General features: G+C 65.0%; 1 protein-coding gene across 1 annotated transcript in view; it reads left to right on the top strand.

The window, feature by feature from the left end:
• The window catches only part of TBC1D22A (TBC1 domain family member 22A), a 133,693-nt gene extending 125,966 nt beyond the window's left edge, over positions 1-7,727 (top strand). Inside the window, exon 13 of the mRNA XM_024579417.3 lies at positions 7,203-7,727. Within this exon, the coding sequence (XP_024435185.1) occupies positions 7,203-7,331 (129 nt within the window). The 3' untranslated portion in view covers positions 7,332-7,727. The remainder of the gene's footprint in view (positions 1-7,202) is intronic.
• The last annotated feature ends 9,992 nt before the right edge of the window (positions 7,728-17,719 follow it).

A 17,719-nucleotide genomic window follows, 5' to 3' on the forward strand; every position in this document is an offset into this window, starting at 1 on the left:
CGAGCCCACTTCCTAGGAACAGGTGCGGGGGCGGGCAGCCCGAGGGGGGTGGCAGTGGGGGGAACTGTGCGTGGGGCTCCTCAGCAGAGAGGGGAGGTGGCAGCATCTCGGTCACCCACGGGGTTGCTGGAAGGGGCGAGTGAGGTCACACACAGCAGGGGCTCCAGCTGCTGCCCCCACACCTGCACACATGTGCATGCAGACACATCCACACACATGCGTGTGCACGCACACATGCACACATGTACATACCACACACACACAAAGACGCACAACGTGGGCACACCACATGCACCCCCCCCCCACAAACCTCCTACAGACCAGGCAGGGGAAGAACTCATTCCGTTCTGATCTCTGAAAACCAAACCCTCCCTTGTTTGCAAAGCGGGCACCTCGCTTACATGTCAGAGAGCGACCACCCCCTGCGCCGAGTGGGGTTTGTGGTTCTGACCCACGAGGGCTCGTGTGCTCCTTTGTCCCCCAAGGGCTCTCAGGGTCTGTTGGGAGGGGCTGCCGACCATGTTTGGAAAGAGGGCACGTCTGCCCAGAGAATCAGTGTGTGTGGCAGTGGCTGGCACCTTCCTGGTGCTGCGGGAGGGGCTGCAGCTGCGGAGAGCGGGACGGGTACATCCTGGTTGCTGGCGAGGCGTTGGGCGTCTGGTCTCCTGGGAAGTACCTGGCGTGCGTTCTCTTGGACTCCCGGGGCTTCTGGGCCTCTCCTTGCCCACCTGCCTGCTCCCCTGCCCACCCTACCATCCATATCACCTCTCTCCAGTTTCTTGTCTCTTCCCAGAGGTTCCCCCAGGGGTGGCGGGGGCTTTGTGGTGAGTGCTGGGGAGGGAGGAGGAGCTGTCCTGTCCACGGACCCTCGGATGGATTCCCGCCCACCCGCTGGACACAGGCCCTCCCTCCTTGCCCCTGCCTCCCCCCCGCCCCCCGCCCCGCAGCCAGGCATGGGCAGTGGTCATCTTCACTAAGAGCCAGGCTCACCAGGCTTGTGCTCAGGCCACAGAAAGTGGGCTTTGCCCTGTGTCTCTGCGGGGGGTGCGCTTTCTCCAGGAGACGCGCAATGGGGCTCTGTGTGAGCCCATGTGGCCCTGCCGCGCCACGTGGCCCCTGGAGTTCGTTCACTCCGGTCCGTCTGGGAAGCAGAGCCGCCGCCCTGCTCGGGTAGTGACCGCGGTTCTGCAGAGCGGCGTCTTGGGTGCCCTCTGTCTCGGTCCCAGGGCTCTGGCCAGCACGGGGAAGGCTCCCCTGACAGTGCCCCTCGGGCTGCGTCTGGGGCCCCTGCTTGCAGCCCCCCTCTTGCTGCTGGCTTGAAGTTCCAGGGCAGTGTGAGCTGGGCAGGGACGCCCGGGGGTGGCGTCCACACCGACACCTGTCCGCTTCGCCTGAATCGCGCCCGTGCATTCTGTCGATAGGCAGCATGTCCAGCTGGCTGCACGGTGGACGCACCCTTGGTCCCTCGTGGGCTCCAGCGCCCTGCCCTGGAGGGCCCCAGAGAGTGAGCCTTTGCCCTCCGCCCTCCCTCCCTCCCTCCCTCTCATAGAACAGGCTTTCTACATGGTGGATGGGGGGCGTGAACCCCGGGACTCAGCCTGCTCTCGGGCCTGGGGCCCACCCGAGCACAGCGCAGCTCTGCTGGAGCTTCCCAGCTGGGCCCTCGGGCTAGGCCTGCCTGTGGGTGGATGCGGGGTGGCCAGCGCCCCTCTCCTTGCTGGTTTTTGCTGTGAGTGTGTCCCGCCAGTGAAGGACAGATGGCCCCCGCCCTCCTGTGGTGGGCGAAAGCCCCTCGTTATCTCATCGGGTGTTCGTATCTGAGGCAGATAAACTCTGAGAGGCTCCTCTCTCCAGTCCCTGAAGAGATGCCATTGCCTCTCGGGCCTTATTAAAACGCCTCGCTCTCGGCTGTCACATGTCCCCACGTTCCCTCTGCAGCCCTCTGGGGACTCCCAGACGGATCCAGCCTGGACGTAAAATGACAGCAGCCCGAGAGGCGGCCCGAGCTCCTCAGGACATGCACGAGGCCGGGGGTCGGGGGGCTGCTGACCACGCTGCTGGTGCGCAGCGCCCTGGCTTCCCAGTGCCCTCCTGAGAGCCGTCCCCCAGGGCAGCTCCGACTCGGCTGTGAGACTTAGAGGGTGGAGCCCCCACCCTAGTGAGCTCGTGGTCACCTACGGTGGGGAAGGCCTGAGTTGCTTTCTGTAAACCTGGGATGAAACGGAAACCAAGTGGGAACCAATACCCAGGGGAGCCCTGTCCCCTGGCCGAACCAGCTGGGTTGATTGCCCAGCTCCCAGGCCTCTTTGTGGAAAGAATTCCTCAGGCCCCACGGTTGTCTCGACCGCCCCGTGCCCTGAGTCCTCTCTGTTTGTTTAACCTGGGCCTGGTTCCTGACGTGACTGTCCTTTGCCCGGGCCTCCAGCTGGACCTGCGTGGATGGGCTGGGAGGCCCTTTGGGAGTGTGCTGGCCGGCCAGGTTGGAGGGGACAGAGCTGGCTCCTGGGCAGCAGGAAGTGAAGGAGCCAGTGAGGCTCAGTGGCGTGGAAGGGCTATGTGACGTACTGCCACAGGCCCCACGGGGCTGGTGCTCCTGCTCCTGCTCCTCAGCCTGGGTCTGCGGCCACGGCCGCTGCCCCGTGTCTCCATGGCCCCGCCCCACCCTGCCCCGCCAGGCCCTGCCCCACACCCCCAGGGCCCTGTCTGGGTCCTTCCTGGGGAGAGTCGGCTCAGTGGGAGGAGGCCTCTGGCGTCAGAGGCCGTACCATGCCTCCTGGCACCAGGGTCTTGAGCCACAGGCACAAAGAGCCCAGGCACTCCAGAGTCCTGAGCTGCGACTCTGTGGCCACCACCATCCCTGTGTGGCTCAGGGGGGCCACTCACCCTTTGACCTCTGCCTCCTTCAGGACCAGGGCTCTCCAGGAGCTCAGGGGGCAATGGTGAGTGGGCACTGGGGGCCCTCCGCAGTGGGGGCAGGTGTTGTCCAGACGAGGTGACAGCAGACATGCACTAGCCCCTCCCGTCAGAACCCCCAGACGTGGCGCCCCCCGCCGGGCAGACCAGCTCTCAGTGGGGCATCTGCCGTGCAGGGTCCAGCAGGAGGGGCCCGATCCTGGCCTCCCCGCCCGGGGTTAAGGCCCCGGGCAGGTGGCGTGCGGTGGCCGGGCCGCCTGCCTGCGGCCCCCCGTCAGTCCCAAGAGCCCCACTGGATCTGTGCTGACGCTCCTTTCGTTACTCTTAATTAGTTTGAGGGTCTTCAGGGCAAACAGGGCAGGGTTTCTCAGTTCAGGCTCGGGGCGTGTGTTTGAGATAAAGCACACAAAGGTGTTGCACTGATCTTACAATTCCTCGTGCAAAGAAAACCTGTCTTCTCTGCTCTCATCGACTGCGTCTGGTTCTCAGTGGGGCGGGTGGGCAGCCGGATCCAGCTGTGGGGGCTGCAGCGCTGTGACGTCCCCCTGGGCTGGCCGCAGCCCCTTCCCAGGGAGCACCCCCGTGTCTCCTCCCCACGGGGCAGCCTTCCCAGGGCTCTGTCCGACTTCGGGGAGCCGGGGTGGTGCTGCCCCAAGGCTCACGCTCTGTGCCCCAAAGCAGGGACCCTCCCTGCAAAGTGCCTTCGGCCCCGGTGAGCTCATGGCTGAGACCACGTGGCACCCTCTCTGGGGCCTGGGTTCTCACGGTGGTTGCTGGTGCAGAGGTCACAGGTGCTCCCTGGGGCAGCCGTGTCAGTGTCATTGTTACCTAACATGGTCTGTCATTCAGAGGACAGGGCCCCGCTGTCCTGGTCGTGGGACTACAGGGGGCAGGGGCACCTCAGGTCAGCCTGTGAGAGGGGCAGCAAGTGTCCCCACCTGGCCCTGGCCCACTTTGTGCTGAGCGAGTCCCCACTGAGGACGTGGGGTCCCGCCGGCTTCCCAGCTCCACAGGACAGTGGTCAGGCAGTGGGCAGCCGTGCCTGAGTGGGGCCTGGTTATCAGCCCGTCTTTCTTGAGAAGTTGTGGGCACTGTGTGCCTACAGCCCCCTGGTCACCTCTATACCTCTGTCATTTGGAGAGGGGTGGCCGGGAGCCACGGCAACGCCCCAGAGGTGGCCTGGCCATCGCAAAGGCAGTTCCCATTCCCGGGAGCAGCAGCCCTGGTTCTGAGCGGAAATTGAGCCGAGTGCACCTGGAGAGATCACCTGGCAAGTCCCACTGCTCAGCCTCTGACAGCGTTTCTCCCTGGGTGGCCAAAGCCGGCCTCCCGGCCAGGAGACCCACGTGTGGGACCACTGTGGGGGGCCTCCGATGTCCCCGGAGTGGCCCTTGGGTGGCCGCCCACCAGGCCTGGGGGTGCCCCACCCAGATTCCCTGCCTGCAGCCTGTAGCTGGGTAGTGGCGGCCGCTCGCTGTGTGTTCTATGCTGAGATGCGACTCATCAGCCGGTGAGGACTGGAGCCCTCGGAAAGCGTGTGCCCCACACTTGCAGGCCGGCAGGGCCTGGGATGCAGCCGGCAGGGCTGGCTCTGCCCTGGTCGGCCTGTTCTCACAGTCCCTGCCTCTGCAGTAAGAGGCTCGGGTCCCAGTCCTGCGAGCCACCTGCTGTTGGCGTGCCCTCTGCGGGGCCGTGCTCCAGGCTTCCACTCTCCTCTTGAGCAGCTGGGCCGGAAGGCAGACTTGTCCCCTGATCGGGGCTGGGAAGGGATGGGCCTCTGGACCCGGCGGGGTCTCGCTGTATCCCTGCTCCCTGGGCAGATGCCCTGGAAGCTCCTCCCAGCAGCCCTGTTAGAAGTGGGGGCTGGAATTCTTCAAGGAGAAGCAGAGCTGAGGGGACTCCCCCCAAGGCCGGGTTCCCTTTGCCGCCCCTGTGGCATTGTGGGAGCCACTTTGCAAGTCTGGTCTTTTTTGTGGCGTTTTCCTAGGAAGGAGGAGGGAGGGGGTGCAGGAGATTCCACTGCTTCCTGATGGGGCCCGGTGGGGCACCATTCCGGGGCTGGGACTGAACTTCTGCCCCAGGGCCTGGTGACCCGGCCGGGATGGGCTCAGGTTCCTGTGCCTCGGTTTGTCAGCCAAGTCGCCAGCGGGGTGGCAGCAGCACAGGCTTCCCGTGAGCCAGGCTCGCCACCGGGCATGCAGCCCGGATGTCCCCTCCGTGCCCATTCGATGTGCCCATGCGGTCGCATGTGGTACATGGAAACGTGGCGGCCGAGAGCCGCAGCAGTTTGCAGGGTGGCCCGTCGATGCCCCCCTCTGCCGCACTCTCCTGCCAGGCGCTGTGGGGCCTCTCCCCAGGGGTGCGCGGTCCTGGGCTGCGACCCAGCGACAGATCCCACAGAGCAGCCCGGCTGGGCGGCCCCTCTGCCCGGCGTCCCCAGGACAGGCCGCCAGAGGAGAGAAATCTGGGTTGAAGGGCATGTCCGCCCGCTCTCCCCGCCCGCTCTCCCCTCCCGTGAGGTTGCCTGATGGAGGGGGCTTTCCTCTTCCTGCCCCACAGGCCTCGGCGCCGGGTACTTCTGTTCTCCCTCCACGCCGCGAACCCAGGGACTGAATTAGGCTCTGAAATTGAGTGGGCAGCCGCACCATGCAGCTGCCGTAATGGGAGGGGACCGCTTCTCACCTTGTGACTAGCGGGGTCACGGTAATATGAAGCGAAGTGGATTAAAAATAAAACCAAAGGTGTTTATTTACGACCTGCTCGGAATTGGATTGGCATCTGTGTGCGTTGCTGCTAATGGTGAAAGACAGCAGGCCGCCGCCGGTCTGTCCCTGGGGACACTGCGCCGGCGAAGCTGCTCTGCGAATTCAATTTAAGGGCCCCGGAAAGTATCTGAAACGCGGAAGGAAATGGATTGAGGAAGAGGAGAAGTGGCCGCAGTGAGACAGCACTGGAGGGGCCTGGGGAGCGGGTGCAGGGCCACGTAGCCAGGCGCTCACGGCCCAGGTGGGCGCTGGGGCCCCGTGATGGAGGCGCCTGAGGCCTGAGGGGGTCAGGGGCCAGCCCAGCCAGGGTCTGAGCCCTGGGCTCACACTGTGGGCAGCAGTGCCAGGTGGCCGGACCCCCCACCAGTACAGTTAAAGGGGTGGGGCTCAGGGACCGTGGTGGCTGCCCAGGGCCACACAGTCAGAGGGGCTCGGCCCAGGGTGTGACTGCAGAGCCCTGGTCATCCCACTGTGCGTCCCCCACCCCCATGCCAGCCCTGCAGGGACAGGGGGCTCCGTGGACGGGAGGCCGGGTTGTTGCTGAAGGTCTGAGTGTCGGCCACCCTCCCATGCTCCCAGACCTCCTCCAGAAGAGGCTGAGGGTTCATTGGACGGAGCCTCAGGGCCCTGGAGCCTGTGGGACCCTCCCTCGAGTCCCCCGCCCGTCCCTGGGCCTTGCCCCCCAGGAAGCCACCCAGCCCTCTGAGCCCCCCCTCCTGCCAAGCCCCGCTAGGTGCTGGGCCTGTGCTCCCCGAAACCTACCCTGCCCATGGTGGGGCTGCCGCCGCCCTGGGCGTGGTGTTGGGAGGGCTGGCGTTCGGGCACAGGGTCTTGGGCTGCGGTGCCATTCCGCCTCCGTGCCTGCCCCGCTTCTTCAGTCACCGGCTCCTCGCGGCCCCTGGCGCAGGCTCCTCCGCTGTGAGCCCGGGACAGCTGAGTTCTGTGGGGGCGGCTCTGTGCAGGCTGGAGCCAAGACACAGGCGCCTCAGGGAGGCTGGTGGGGCGGCAGGTCTTCCCTGGAACACTGGGAGTCGAGTGAGTGTCCATTTCCAGAGCTGCCCGGTGTCCGCCAGCTCACGTGTCCCTGTCCCCACTGGTCCCCGCTTTGGGGTCACTGGACGCACACAGGTTGATGCCCATGGACCCCAGGTCAGTGGGGCGGCACCTCACTTCCGACTCCGGAGAGCTTTCGGGCGTGGACCGTGAGCGGGAGGCCCCTGAGCTGCGGCAGCACCGGGCAGCCAGGCCCCCCTGGACCAGCGCCGGGGCCCTGGGAGGCCGGGGACCCTCGGTGAAGTGACCTCGCAGCTCCGCGCTCTCCCACAGACGTGTCTCCTAAGTCTGGGTCTCCCCCCGGCTGCCCGGCTTGGGGCCTGAGGGTCCAGGGGCGGTGGCTTTGTGGGCTGCTCCAGGGTGGGCTGGGCATGCAGGGAGCCTCTGCTCGGAGCTGAGAGGAGCCGGGCCTGCAACCCCGCCCTAGCCCACCACTGCGCGTCCTTTGACCTGGCCCGTCTCTCTCCCCAGGAGCTGCTGCTCTTCCTGCAGAACCTGCCCACGGCCCACTGGGGCGACGAGGACGTCAGCCTGCTGCTGGCCGAGGCCTACCGCCTGAAGTTTGCCTTCGCTGACGCCCCCAATCACTACAAGAAGTGAGCGTGGGCCCTGGCAGCGGCCCCACGTGCCCAGGACAGCACCCGCCCCGCGGGCCGGCTACAAGGAGAGGCCTGGATTGGGCAGTCCTGCCCGACGGGGCGTCTGCCTGGAGGATGCCCGGCACAGCCTGGGGCCTGGGCGGGGTGGGCTGGCTGTTTTCTGACATACCAAAGAAAGCCAGGGGAGGGTCCCAGCTGTTGGGGGTGCCCTTCCCGTCCTGAGCGTCCTTGCCAAATGACCGCCTCCTGGAGACCCCGGCTGGCGGTAGGTAGCCCCTCTCGGAGAGGCCCGCGCTGAGTGGCTGGGGCGGAGGGGGACGGTAGCCGTCTCCTACCTACGTGGAAACGCAGAGCTTCTATTCTGTTGAGTGAAGGAGAATAAAACAGAGAAACAGTGCGTGAGACATTACTTGAGCCTCAGATCCGCCCCAACAGCAGCGCGCCGGCCACCACTTGACCTTCGCTGGGGGCGGGCGGCTTTTGCTCACCTGGACAGTCGCCGCGAGCCTGGTGCAGGAGGGCTGCGCGGGGGCTCTGGCTGCAGCTGGCCGGGAGTGGGGCCTCAAACCTGCCTTCCTGCCTCCAGCCTCTGAGGAGAGAGGCCGGCCCTGCCGGCCCCGGTCAGGTAACCCCCAGGGCCAGGCTGCCGCATAGACAGACGGGCAGACTGGGTGCAGCCTCTCGGTGGGAACCTCGAGCTGACTGCACTCCTTCCACAGAGGCAGGTGGAATGGACTGAGCCACCCAGACTCGCACGGCCGCACCCCTTGCCTGACCCCCACCTGGCGCTGTGCAGACGGGGTGTTCCTGCCGTTGCTGCCCACACGCTGCCCACCTGTGCGCGGGGGGCACCTGACAGTGGCCTGGGGCCGGGGCACGGATGCCCTGTGGGGCCGCTGACCCCCAGCCCGGGACAGCTCCCACCCTCGCCACCTCCGGCCGTCCTGGGGCGGCCGTGCCACCCCTGTCCTGGCACAGCTCAGTGCAACCTCCTTCCCACCGCTGCTCCCTACGCGGCCCCGATCCACAGGCCTGCCTCTCACGGCCCAGCCCCTGCGTGGCCACACGTCAGGGACACAGTTTGCCCCGCGGGGCAGCTCGTGGTGCAGACGCAGGGTGGTGAGGGTCCTTGGCGTTGGTGCAGGGGGAGCTGGGAGGGGGGCAGGGTGTGCTGTCTGGGGCCCCACGTGGGTGACGCGGGGTAACGATGCCGGGAGCCCCTGCGTCAGCCTTGCTCACGGGCTCTCCCAGAGGGGCAGTGCCCTGGCCCAGGCGGCCTCGGCCCTGGTGCTGCTGGCACCGAGCCCCGTCCTTGCACAGGGTCGCCTGTGGCTGAGCGCCAGGCCCTCGTGGGGAGACAGCAGTGCGGGGCAGGGCGCCCGACCCCTGCGCTGGCTGGGGTCAGGATCCACTGGCCCTTGGCCCAGCCTTGGCCACATCCGGGACAGGAGGGCCCTTCCCTTCTGGCCCACGCTCAGGCCAGCGTCTGCTGGGGGCAGGCACCTGGGTCTGGGCCCAGTCCTCCCTGCATCTGGGATCCAGGACATGCCCAGTCCCCACCTTGGCCGTTCCCCATCCCCCACCCTGGTGTCATTGGCACTGGCCCTGGCCGCCCCAGTTTCTCAGGGCTGCTTTTGCTGTGTCCCACACCCCCTACACACCCAGGTCTGCATCCCCCCACCCAGGGGACCCTCCAGGCTGCACTGTTGGGCTGTCTGCAGATGGGGTGGGGGGAGGTGCTGTCTCCTGGGTGGATCCGTGACCCCATAGTCTGGGTGTGTCACTTCTCCCTGCCGGCCCCCCACAGTGGAGCCTGCGCTGAGCCGGGCTGGGTCCTCGAGGGGCCAGCTTCTGACCCTGGGGTGGACGGCCACTGTCCCTCCCACACTCAGGGCCTGGAGTGGGGGACCACTGTCATTTGTGGTCACGGTTTGTTTGCAGCCTAGCGGTGTGTTTCCAGGCCCACTTTGGGGGCCTTACAGCCCCCACTGGTGTTCCAAACTGCAGGGGCCCTGAGACAAGCCCCTGCCTGGGTGGCACTTGTCCCTGTGGGTCTCTGCTCCACCACATGCCTGGAGGGACAGCAGCCTCTGTGCCGGGGCGCACTCCAGCCGGGTCTGAGCAGATGGGCTCGTCACAACGCAGGGCCCGCTGCAGGAGGAGGGGCCCCCTGGCTGCGCCAAGCCCAGGCGTGGGCACTGCCCACTGCGGCCTGGGGGCCTCTCCCTGGCCCCGCCGTTGGGAGGGGTTTGCTCAAAGTGCCAGGCGGCTGGGGCCTCCCCGACCAGACGAGGTCCCCTAGGGTCCGCACCCCTTCCTAGGCCTCCTCACCCTCGCCCTGTGGCCTGGCCCAGCCCAGGCCCTGGCATGGAGGTGACTCTGGACAAGGACAGCTGGGGGAGCCCTTGGCAGCCACTGCGAGGTCCATCTGTCTGTCTCTGATGGAGGGTGGGTGTTAGGCAGCCACATGAAGGCTGATTCAGGATGGAGGGTGACCTGGTTCCCAGCGAGAACACTCACCGCTGTCCTCTGGTCTCCTGCTCAGCTTCCGGGTCCACCTGCCCCTGACCACCCAACCTCTGTCCACACTGGCTTTCTTCCGAGCCAGACGGTGCCTGTGCGCCCCGGCGACCAGGGTCCCGTGCGTGGCCTCTGAGGCATTCTTGGTAACGTTGGAGGGGCTGGTGAAAGAGGCCCAGGGTGGCCACGGGGCCCTCTGGCCAGTGAGGCCTGGGCTGACCCGGGGACCCAGCCCCCTGGGCACCCCTGGGGGAAGGGGACCCCCCAGCCAGGGGCTGGCCTGGAGGGGTGAGAGGCTGGCTCCCCCGTCACCTGCTGTCTTCTGGGCACTGTGGTACATGGAGAGACCAGCCCCTCGGACAGCTACTAGGAGTCCTCTCCAGCAGTCAGCACCCTGAGGGTCCCCCAGTACGCGAGGGTGGCGGTGCCTGACCCCAAAGTCCGGTCATTCCAGGGCAGAGACGCCGCGACCTGGCTGTTAGAAATGTGGGGCCACCGCAGTGGGAGGAGCGGCCTGCTTCCCTTCAGCCGGGCTGGGAAACACGAGTGGTGCCTGTGTCGCTGTGGCGGGCTCTCCCCGTCTTTCAGATACTAAGTTCTGCGAGCTCTGCCGAGCAGCAGGAGGGAGAGGGGAGGGTCCCCAGGGCCCGCTGTCCCCACCCAGCCCTCTGGCATTCATGCGGCAGGCGGCGCAAGGGGGAGGCGAGGATGACTGCCTCAGACCTGCACGTCAGGGGTGCTGTTCCAACAGACTTGCCCAGTTCAAGGCGGGGCGGAGACACCCGAAACACGCACCCCAGACTGCAATCCCAGGCTCCAGCACCGGGCTGCCCTGTGTCCCCAACGGGACGGGTGTGCGGGGGCCTTGTGGGACCGCAGGGCACAGGTGTGACTTTCACGTGGCTTCTGGTCTCTCTCCGGCTCCAGATGGCGTGTGTTTTCTCCACCAGGAGAGTTGTGGGCTGTCGAAGAGTCAGAGCGAAGAGAAGTGGGGGGATGCTGGGCGGGTCCCACAAGTGGTGGGGGCCGTCGCCCCCTGGGGCTGCCTCTGAGCTGCGCCCTCCCGTCCAGGCAAAGCGGCCGGCTCCGTGAGCCGCCGTCTGCCGCAGTAGGACCGGCCACCTCTGCCCTGCTCGTCTCTGTCCATGCAGAGGGGCCGGGGGTCAGGGGTTCCCCTCCCTCGTCTTGCCCTGCACCCCCGGCGGTGCGGAGAGCAACACGCGCGAACTCCTCCGCTCTGCTTGCACCCCACTCTACAGATGAGGAAACTGAGGCACGGGAGGCCGGGCGGCTCGCCCGAGCTCGTGGAGCCGGCCCAGGGCCCCTGCTCATCCTCACTCTGTCCTCATAGTACCCGGGGGCACCGCTGCCCCCTGCTGGAGCTGGTGGGTGCAGGGTGTGCAGCGACCTAAGGTCACGCATGCATCCAGCCTGGCTGAGAGACTGACCGTCGGGCAGCGTGGGCGGGAGTGGCCGCTGGGTGCCATCCAGGGGGGCTCCCCAGGTGCCTGTCCCTGGTGCAGCAAGTGAGCCTCCTTGTGGGTCCCCCCACGGCCGGCAGGCACGCCGGGTGCCGGCGGAGCTGGGAAAGCAGGCTGCGAGAGATCTCCGTCCACTTGCTGAATTAATGTGCTCCTTCCCGAGTCCCAGGGGCTGTAATGAGGTGTCAGCGGGAAGCCGGACTAAGAGAATGCATGAGGTGACTTTTACAGTGTCATTACATGTTCACAATGAGATTTTCTTGTCAGCTTAAAGTGTAACAATGTGATAATTTATCTGGTCACCTAATGAAGACGTCGGTTCCAGGTTCCGGGGCAGACGTCAGCCGGGAAGGCTGGGCGCCGCCTCTGTTTCCACCTGCTGCCGCCGGAGGCCGGCGTGAGGGCAGCGGCCGACTCCTCCCCTCTGACCAGAGGCCCGGTGGTGTCTCTCGGCCGGGGTGCGGGGCTGCGGCTGAGCCCGCTCTGGGTTCCTGACTGAGCCTCGCTCCTGCACACCCCACATCCTGCCGCGAGCTCAGGCCCGGGGGAGCCAGGAGCGGTGGCCAGCTCCCAGCCCGGGCGGTGTGAGAGCCCTTACAGACGGGCTCAGGGCTGACGCAAGTGTCTCGGGGGCTCGTCCACCTGGACAAGCCCCCAAGACACCAGGGACATCTTCACAGAGACTGGGCCTCGAAGGGCAAGGAGGGGCTGTTGGGTGGAAGAGGGCATTCTGGGAAGAGAGAAAAACACAAGTGTGTTGAAGGAGGGACGCGAGGACTGGGCCAGAGGAGTGGGAGAAAGGTGGGGACACCGTGCTCCGGAGTTTGTCTGCAGGGGCAGTGCCAATGGGGGCGGGCACGGTTCTCTTGCATGCTCGCCGTGCCCGAGTTGGGGAGGTCTCCCGTGGCATGGGATCGGTTAGGTCCCGGACACGCGGTGGCCGTGGAGGTGCCTTCAGGGTGCAGGTGGCAGAGGGCCTGCAGCCAGACCAGACTGGTCTCCTGCCTGGCAGCTTTGGACACGTGAGCAGTGAGGCCGTGGCCGCGGGGCCAAACGTGGAATAATCTCGAGAGGGGCAGAGTAGAGAGAGTGACCAGGTCTTCACTAAGGGTCATAGCTGCGGGGGGCCGTGGGGTCAGTCACTGCGTGTCCCTGGGCTGGTTGGCATGCCCAGGTCCCGGAGGTGCTAGAACATTCCTCGTTCAGCCCCAATGACCCAGTAGCTGAGGGACCCCGGCAGCTGTCCACTCCCGGCACCCCCGAGCTGATGAGGCTACTCGAGTCAGCTTCCTGCAGGTCTCCACGTGTGGCCCCCAGGGAGTGCCCCCCACCCCCCAGCTCACGTGGGACCCCGCCCCCGTGTCTCCTCTTTTCCAGGCTCGCCCTGCTCTCTCCCTGCAGCCCAGCAGGTCCCCCAGCCACCCCCACCCACCTGTGCTCTTGTCCAGACCTCCCCCCCCCACCCCCCCCGTCCCAACCTGGTCCCGTGGAGACAGCTTCTGTGTGCTCCCTGCTCGTGGGTGTGTGGCCGGCCCCTCTGCTGGGCCACCAGGGTCGTCGCCATGGATGCCGCACACCTGGGGGGCCCATCCCACTGTGAGTCGTTGGTGGTCCTGAGTCGGGGCAGCAGACAGCCCTGGTCCCCTGTTCAGCTTGTTGTCGGCTGCCAAGCTCAGCTCTCTGCTGTGGAATTCACAAGGCACCTGGGCGGCTTTCTGGGGACCTGTTGTGAAGGAGGACAGCTGCTGGCTCATCAGGGTCCTGTCTCCAGGCTGCCTGGGGAGCCACCAGACTCTGGACAGCGGTGTTTCCTCAGCCTGTCTCGGGGACACTGCTGGCCCGGGGACGTTGGCTCCGAGGTTCGTGGATGGAACCCCGCCTGAGCCCCATGACTTCTGACCCTTCTGAGCACAAGGGTCATTTAGTCACATGCGGAAAGGCCCACCTCTCCGGGGGGACCTCAGGAAACGGGCTGACTCGAGTCGGGACTGCGGCAGGGCTGGGAGTGGGCGGGGGCATAGGCTCGGGAGCCCAGTGCAGAGGGCGGGGTCGGTCTCCGACCTGACCAGCCTTCGGCTCTGGGCCTTCACACGCTCAGGCGTGGTGTGACGCTTGCTGGCCTGAGGGAGGGACGCCGAGGTGGCGATGGTGGTGTGTCACCAGGGTTCCGGCTGAAAGGAACGCTGATCGGGTGACTTTGGGCACCAGCATGGGGTGTGTGGGGGCGACCGGTGGCCCCCTGGGTCCTGGGCTGAGGGCTGTCCATGTACCACCTGGTGTCATCTTGTGCTTGGGGGCCCCGCTCCCTGGTGAGGTACGAAGGGCCGGAGAGGCCAGGCGTCCCTCACTGTGTGTGCAGGGGCCAGGGCACGAGCTAAGCCACCTGTGCCTGAGTGTGCACGTCTGTGCCCCACACTGGTGGCCTCCAAAGTCCAGACGGCGGTCACCCTTCTCAGCGAAAGGCAGCTGGGAGCCGCTCTGCTGGCGTCCGCTGCATCATTTTCAAGCTGCCCACATGGAAGCGGGTGTGAAATAACCCTAAGGAAAGGAAGAGAGAGACGCCCACAGGAAGACGAAGCAACGCAATGACATCCACGCTGTGGTGACGTCCTTCCCGTTTAGTCCCACACCGTCCGTTTGCCCGCCGTCCTTGCGCGTGTCCCTTCAGGGCGTGCCGCCCGGCTGCATGTCTGCGTTCGGGGACACTGAGGTCCGAGGGCTGTTCTGAGTGTCGTCACCCCACACCACCCCTCCCTCTGATCGCTGATGAAACGACTGTCAATGGCAGGACAGATGGACAGAGCCTGGGACCTCGCCTGCCGGGTCTCTGCCCCCAGGAGCCCCGTCTGGGAGTGGCCGACATCGTCCCGAGAGGCCAGCCTGATCCTTGTTCGCCAACCCAGGATGCCACTCGCACACGCACGGCCCGGGCTCGCTGGCGCTTCCCACGGGAGAGGTTTCTGCCTGTTACAGGACGCGCTGCTTTAAGTGGCGGTGGTGCCCGCGTGAAACTCCCTGCTGGGAGGGGGCAGCCTGGCCCTGAGGTGCCTTATCTTGGTCCCCAAACTGCCTCCATCAAAACAGACTCTTCTCCCAGCCCTGGCTGCTGTGGCTCAGTGGACTGAGTGCCAGCCTGCGAACCAAAGGGTCCTGGTTCAATTCCTGGGCAGGGCACATGCCTGGGTTGCTGGCCAGGTCCCCAGTAGGGGGCACACGAGAGGCAACCACACATTGATGTTTCTTTCCCTCTCTCCCTCCTTCCCTTCCCCTCTCTCTAAAAATAAATAAATAAAATCTGAAAAAACCCCACCAGACTCACCCCCCAACGCGGATGTGACTGTGAAGTGACCCTGGCACATGAAGAGGATGTGGCAGCTGGGTGGTAACCAGCAGGTCACACCTGTCTGCCGACGGTGTTACTAAAGGCGGGAGGTCCCTGGGAGGGAGGCGCCCGCCCCCTCGGCCCGGCGCTGTCTCAGCCGCACCAGAGCCCCTCGTCGGCCGTCGCGGCTCCGTCGTGAGCGTTTCAGAGCTTCAGCGTTTGCCAGCCGAGCAGCTGCTCGTGTTCTGTGTGATGCCCCGTGTTCATCGCTGTGTTTCCACACCGCCCCCCACCCCGTCCATACCACCCTAGACCCCGTTACAGGGGCCAGACGCGCCTCCGCTCCAGCCTCCCGCCCCGTCCCCACCACGGCCCGGCTGGCTGGCTCCCAAGGCCCAGTGACCAGCTGGAGGCAGGTGCTTGTCCAGGGGCCTGGGGTCCATGGGGCAGCCGCTCGGGGGGCAGTGACACGCCCTGTCGTTCAGGTCACCAGGCGGAGGGTCGTCGTTGCTCTGCTGCGTGTCCCCTCCCTGGGGCCCAGCAGTGTGGGGCAGAGGGCAGGGCAGCGGGGCGAAAGCAGGCAGAGGTGGGGCCAGAGGCGGACCTCGGACTGTGGCGGACAGTTCTGTGGGGAGAGCCTGGGCACAGGGGACATTGGGCTGTCTGGGGGCCCAGCACGGAGGGGGGTCCCACATTTCACCCGCCCCACCCCGTGCCCACAGGGGTGGCCCAGCCCCGCCGTCCTGAGGTCCCCCCACCATCCTGTGGGACATGCCACCAAAGGGAGTCCTGGACGATAAATATTACACGTCGTCAGTCCTCAGAAAGCGTCAGTGCCTGTGGGTCACCGCTGAGTGTGAGACATTTGGCACAGTCTCCTCCTGGTCACTCAGAGTTGTCGACCCTGAACGTCATTGAGTCTCTTCCTGAACGTCATTGAGTCTCTCCCGTCACGTCAGTCACTTCCGGAGCATTGTACCCTGTCCGCTTCGGGGATGGTTTTCCCGCAACTGCACCCAACCTCATTTCCTTGGTAATTATTCGGAGGAGAATGGTGGTTTTTGATCTCTCTGCTTGCCACTGTTTCTCATGCCAGTGCCGCCCCTTCTCCGCTTGCTCCTGTTCCCCCGAGTGGCGGTGCACTGTTGAATTTTCCTGGGAAGGACAGCTTGCGGGACGTCCCCGCATCCTCGCTGCCTGCCCGTCACCGCGACGAGCTGTGTCCTGTGACACGTGGTCCGCATCCTGGTGTCTGATTCCTGGGACTTGCAGCGAGCACGCAAACCTCGCTTCCAGACGAGTGGCCCGTGCGGGGGCGTCTGTCTGCTCTTTAAGCAACTTTTGTTTTTTTTTAACTGCAAGCTTACAGATCTTTTTGATCCTTTGAGGCAGAAATTCTGCCCGGGGCTGCAAGATAGAAGGGAGGGTGCCTCTTCCTGTTATTTCTACCGCCAACACTGCCGTCTGAAGGCTCCAGTCTCTCCATTTCAGAGAAAATGCTCTCATTTCCTTAATGACGCCCCTCCCCCTGTCCTCGGGACCCCGCTGGAGTGACCCTGCCTCCCGCGGGCCCCGTCCACGGCTCTCAGCCTCATCCTCACCGCCCGCATCTCCTCTCCTCTCGGGAGGCTGGAAGGCTTTGCTGCCTCCTTCCCGGTCGGGTTTCGGCCGTGTGTCCACAGCTCCTTTCCAGTCGTATTATTTCAGCAATCCTGTTTTTAAATTTCAAAGGCCTCTTTCTTGTTCTTTAATCCCCATTTAAAAAGCTGCGGCCAGTTCTTATTTCAAGGCGCGATATCCTTTTGAGTCTCTGCGGACGCTAATTGGAAGTGGAGAGTTCTCTCTGCTGGCACATCAAGCCGTTCCGTCACGGATTATTGGGAGGAGTGACTTGCAGGGTTTAGCTGTGCCCCACGGAACCCCGTTTTCTGGAGATAAGTGTATTTTTACCCATGTCTGATGGAGTGGCCTGGCGTGGCCCTGGCAGCTGCACCGTGCTGTGCTTTCTATCCGCGGGGTTGGCAACGTTTTCCGTAAATAGCTCAGCTCTGCGGGCCGTGCAGCCCCGTCGCAAATACTCAACTCCGCTGTCGCAGCCGGAAAGCAGCCGAGGCAGCTGGGAGCAGGGGGCTGTGGCCTGGGGCCAACATTGCTTTGCAAACTCCCGACAGTGGGAGCGCCCTCTTGGGGACACCCCAGCTTCCTGGGTAATTGCTTTCAACTGCTACCCAGGCAGGCACGAGGGGGCTCCCACCAAGCTCGGACTTGCTTCCTCTTCCAGCTTCTGTCCACCGGGTCCCTGGGGCCTGGGGGTTTTGAGGACGACTTCTTGGGGAATCAGTACCTGTCTCTTCAGGGGGTTCCCGTGAGGCCGAGCTGACTCAGACTTCCCCTGGTGCCCGTTTCCGCATCCATGTTGTGCATTTCAGTTTCCTCAGAATTCCTGGTCCGTTGGCTCTTTTTTGTTTGTTTGTTTTCCAGCGCTGCTGTTCATTTTGACAGTGTAGAAAGTCATCTGTGCGGGGCCCAGGGAGGGAGAAGGGCTGTGGGTTCAGACCGCCATCTTGCTCGGACGTCTCCCGGATTCTTTGTCTCTGCGGTTTTACACACCCAGCGTTGCCGAGGCCTATTTCGCGGTCGTGTGACCTGCCCTTTCCCGGGGCGCAGTGCGGAGATGGAAGTCGTTTCACCCGGGGAGGCAGCCGCACACAGGCCCGCGCCGGGACATTTTCATCCGCCCCGAGCTCACGTGGCAGTTCGTCTGTCGGGGACCAAGCCTGCAGACGGTCTACGGCCCGTTCCCGGCCGACGTGTCTTGGCTCATCGATCTAGACAAGCCTTAGTTACTGCAGCCGTGAACATACATCTCAGCCCCACCCCGCGCCTGCCCGTTTCCTTTACGGTCATCCTCTGCTGGTGCTTCAGGGGACCGGGTCCTCCAACCTGCGGCCCAGCACAAAATCGTATGTTTACTTAAGAAAGTATGAGATTTTTTGTGATTATGTGTCACAGTGTATTTAATGTGTGGCCCAAGACAACTCGTCTTCCAGTGTGGCCCAGGGACGC

This window comes from Desmodus rotundus, chromosome 3 (genome assembly GCF_022682495.2).
Source record: "Desmodus rotundus isolate HL8 chromosome 3, HLdesRot8A.1, whole genome shotgun sequence".
Classification (NCBI taxonomy): Eukaryota; Metazoa; Chordata; class Mammalia; order Chiroptera; family Phyllostomidae; genus Desmodus; species Desmodus rotundus.